The 4,501-nt window shown below is 39.5% G+C and overlaps 1 protein-coding gene across 2 annotated transcripts; it reads left to right on the forward strand.

The window, feature by feature from the left end:
- Nucleotides 1–809: 809 nt before the first annotated feature.
- ND-MNLL (NADH dehydrogenase (ubiquinone) MNLL subunit) lies at nt 810–3,415 on the forward strand. Of its 2 annotated transcripts, none has more exons than XM_080281589.1 (3): nt 810–864; nt 2,191–2,326; nt 3,262–3,415. In XM_080281589.1, exons 2-3 carry the CDS (start codon nt 2,202–2,204, stop codon nt 3,320–3,322), a joined length of 186 nt encoding a protein of 61 aa, XP_080137715.1. In that variant the 5' UTR covers nt 810–864; nt 2,191–2,201; the 3' UTR covers nt 3,323–3,415. The 2 variants fall into 2 exon arrangements, with proteins under 2 accessions (XP_080137715.1, XP_080137716.1); XM_080281590.1 differs by lacking the exon at nt 810–864 and adding an exon at nt 875–1,091.
- Nucleotides 3,416–4,501: the final 1,086 nt, after the last annotated feature.

A 4,501-nucleotide genomic window follows, 5' to 3' on the forward strand; every position in this document is an offset into this window, starting at 1 on the left:
GTAAACCATCTAGCTTGTCAGTGTCGAATCACTTGAAGGCAGTAATACATCAAATGAGTGGATGGTGGGAGCCAGATCCACCACACAACAATTCACACGTCAGTAGAAAAGAATTTTCTATGACATATAGTTAAAAAAATAATACGATACTTAGCATGGATAACATACAAGTGAATGCTACAGTACAGAGTGAAAAAGTAAACTGGTTAGCAGGAGGTGCTGTAGTCAGTTGTTTTTATCTGACGAAGCTGGGCTAACTTACGCACACCATGGTTGCTCCCCTTCCAACTTTCCTTTTACTCATCCCTCCTCCCCTACCAACCCTCTCTCCCTTTCCCACACGCCCCGCTAGATCTATATACATGTATAAACAGATGGACAGATAAACAGACATACAGCAAGAGAGAACAACTTGGCCATAATGTAAGAAATCAAGCTAATGTATTATTTCTCAAACAAAATTGTCTAACTTGGCTGTATTTTCTTTCACAGGTTATGCTGTGCTGTAAAGAAAACGTTTCATACATACTGGGTAACAATAAAAAAGATATAAAGGAAACTGCGATATGAGAGTATAGAGAACTAATCCGCATCTTTTTATTGCACATTTTGATAACCTGCATACAAATATCCATCATAATCCTCTATAGAAGACTCGGTATGGTTTGTACGATTTACAGATTTCTCAGCCGGTTGACGACCTTTTAGCTCATTATCACTACCGCTGATTATATTCTTCATTATTACTATAACCTGATTTATCTTAAACCTAAGACAGTAAAGAAAAAGTACAATGTAAACACCAAAACAAATTAACCCTGCTGGCGCTGCGCACTCGCCATATTGACCCTGGCAGACTCTTGTGTAAGTATCCGGCCACTCACCACGATATTGAGTCTAGCTTCCCCCCAGCCCACAGATGAAGCCCCAGCAATCCCCCGTTCTCAGATTTTTGCGGAGGAACAAGGTGGTGATCTTTTTCCCGCTGTTCACCATCACAACCATCGGCGCTGACCTGTGGAACACCCGACAGTGGAAGGCACAGAAGGCGGCCGCCGCTGCTGCTGAAGTGCAGCTGCAGTGACCCACAGGTGAACAGCAACGTCAGCAAGCTGGTGGAGGTGGTGGCACAGGGACTGACCCACCTGTATGAGGGAAACTTTAGTCTTTGACAGCCCAGTATCATATAGCCTAGTTAGGGTCGGTATTATTCATTAACTAGCCAGTGGGTTTTTTTCTTCTTAAATCGTTGGTCACTGATAATTATGTCGTAGTTTCATGTGAGAGCATCAGTAAGAAAGTAACATGTTCCATGATTAAGAGGTGAAAACATTCATTTAATCTGGCAGACTAATGTGAAGGTAATGCGTTACAAACTGTGCCACCATGAATCACAGTGGTTATCTTTTAAATTTGCAAATTTGTTAGTCTCCAGTTATTACCAGTAGGAGTCTTATTGATCCTTGGCCTTTAGCTTATTTTACTTGTGATTTGACAATACCATTCACTGTCTTCGTGTTAAGGTTCTTAGCATCATTAGAGAACGATATGTCTCGTCGTGTTTGAGAAGCCAAAAACAGACTGTTAGAATAATGGTTCATAAAACAGTCATAATGTAAGTGACGACCTATACTGTACTGTACTTATAAATTTGATATTGTATAAGTTACTGTACTGGGAAGCTTAAGTATCCACCCACAGAGTACTGGGAATTTTTGCTCTTGTTTCTGCAGTTGCAAGATCTAACAACTTTGTGGCATGTACAGTAGTTATCTATAACACTTCTGTCAAAATTAATTCAGTAAAACATTGGTATTATGGACACCATTATAAAACAGACAAAACTTTCTCCAGAAAAATAAAAAGATTGGACATACCAGTAATTTGCAAAACTGATGCTACCTTTGAGCTTGCTCATCTACATTTTCTAATATATTTGGCATTGCCATTATAATTAAGCATGTTGTACTTTTACTTAACATTCTCCTTGAAATATTGGATAATAACCTTGGCCTCTAGACATTAGACATGATAAGTATTGAGTGACTATAGTCTAGCTATTCATTAGTTGCCTAGTATCCATCACAGAGTTCATCCAGGTTGAATGCAACAAAACCTTACCCCTATATATTGATCAGCTTCCTTAACTTCATAATGATCCTTAGTAACTACAACATTCTCCCTCCACAGAGCCCCCCACCATGAGTTTCTTCGCCCATACCAAATTTGACCTCAAGTACCTCAAGATGGTGGCAGCACTTTTGGGCAGCTTTTATGTTGGAGTGCTCCTGGACCGCACCGAGACCAACCGTATGACCATGTTCAGGTGAGTCGCAGTTGGCTTAAGGAAATATGAAAGTTTATAATGTGGTGATCCAGTGGGGCTAAGGTGTTATGTTTAGAAATGGCCCATAAGGGATTGAATCTGAAACATGGTTGAGGTTTGTTGCCACTAAATGGTACCCAAATAAGAGATTACTCAATCCTTAAATATCCAGACCAGGTCCATATTCATCAAATGGACAACAAAGGATTGAATGATGGATGGAGCGTAGATCAGTAATATCAACACCCTTGCAACCTCATCCCTTTCACACTACAGTGCATATCCTAGTACTGTACTTTCTGAATTTCTTTTTACCATTGTACTCTACTCCCTTGAGCATATTGTCATTCAGTCCTTGTTAAGCCTTCATCACAAACTCCCATTCACCACTCCCTTTTAACCACCTGTTTACCACTACTGCAACAACTTTACACACTCATTCCCATCTTTCCAGTGAGATACAGCATTCCAGAATGGATTAAAAGGAATAATTATGGTAGGATGATAGAGGTATCCTCACTGAATAAAAAATAAGGCACGAGAGAACGTCTTACAAAGTGAGACTGGCTTAGTAGAAAAGAGTAATAGTGCATTAGCACTGAGGAGGAAGAGGAGTGACTAAAAAAAAAAATGAGGAAAGTAATATGTAAGGACAAAATAGCATAGGGATGACTCCAGCACAGCCATCCCCAGTCAGAGGATTCTTTGGAAGAGGCAAGGCACTGGAGAGCAAGAGCCTGGGAAGGCTTTCTTTGTAGGGAAAGGGTTAAGTATGGCTAAATGTACCCTCTCCCATTTGAAAAGTCTCTCTCAAGGTGAGAAAAGTTGGAGATAGCAAGAACCATATAAAAAAAAAGGTGTCACTGGAGTGGTGTTAGGTAATTCACCATTACTGTTACTATGATTCTTATATGGTATTCCCTCTTGCTTCTCAGGGACAAGTCAGCATTGTATGGTCGAGAACTGGCAGAAGGGGAGAAGCCATCATGGCCTTGATGTCCCCACCTCATTACATTTTTGAAAAAAAATTACCAATATGTAAGTTAACTCATGTACAGCTATACAGTTCATAATAAATTAAGAAATACTGTACTGTGTATTATTTGTCCTTAATTTTCCATATTGTTTTTCTACATGTACCAATACAGGATATACTTTAGCTGACATAATTACCGAGGGGTCCTTGTACTGCATTTAATCATGGTGTCATCAACACAGCCCAAGACTAACTCTTGTAATACAGCTGGCTAAAAAATAAGAACATAAGCCTCACACTAATTAACATAAGAACTAAATAAATAGGGAATACTGCAACAAGCCAGTTCACTACTGTACTTGCTGAGGGTAGGTGGACAGGGATGGAAAGAACTACAACAACACAGGAAAAATGCATGATGGTCATTCACCTTAAATAAAGTCATAGGATATATAATCAAGCACAAAATACTATGTAATGACTCGATAACATATTAAAACATAATTTTCTTTATGCAAGGGTTATGTCCTTAAATTTCAATGTGAAAATATGAAAAATTTTTAACACAGTTGCCAGGTACACATTACCTTTATACTGTACTTGACATGCCAGAGAAGAAGGCAATTTACACTGGATACCACACTCAGAAGCGTGTGTCGAGTTCATGTGCTTCCCAGTTGAGGGTGTGTGTGTGCTGGCAGCAAGGCATCGCTGGACAACACTCTCCATCACTCTGGCTTGCTGTGGCTGTGGTGCTATGCTCATATTTTCTTTAATGAACACACATAGTCACTATATTGTAATTGTAAACACTTAAATGGTTGCCTATATTCCACAGGTATGCAGTATTCATTCAGACTACCTCATTCACTGCAGAATCATTAGAAAAGATATTGAACAAAACAAAAACCTGCAAGCAAAGAAGAGAAAGGGTAAAAATTAAAGTGTTCCATTTTTTAAGATGCAACTGCAGTCTCTCATGGTGGCATCTATTTAACTGAAATGGACAAAATCATGTTCAAAATACTGTACTGTGCAAATTCTCCACTTAAGGAAATAACCTTGCTACTGTTCCAAGTGAAGCAGCAATGGTGCAGGGAACAGATGCTACAAATGACACCACCTCCAAAGGATGAACAACACATACGAGCTGCAGAACCTCTCTAGGTCAAGTGCAGATGAAAACGCCAACTCCTCAG

Source organism: Coenobita brevimanus, chromosome 90 (assembly GCF_032717465.1).
Source record: "Coenobita brevimanus isolate Jiangsu-jjx chromosome 90, ASM3271746v2, whole genome shotgun sequence".
Classification (NCBI taxonomy): domain Eukaryota; kingdom Metazoa; phylum Arthropoda; class Malacostraca; order Decapoda; family Coenobitidae; genus Coenobita; species Coenobita brevimanus.

Excerpts from the sequence above, each read along its gene's own strand:
- ND-MNLL (XM_080281589.1), top strand. The coding sequence starts at position 2,202 with ATGAGTTTCTTCGCCCATACCAAATTTGACCTCAAGTACCTCAAGATG. Across the intron at positions 2,327-3,261 it reads AACCGTATGACCATGTTCAG|GGACAAGTCAGCATTGTATG; the intron begins GTGAGTCGCAGT and ends CTTGCTTCTCAG.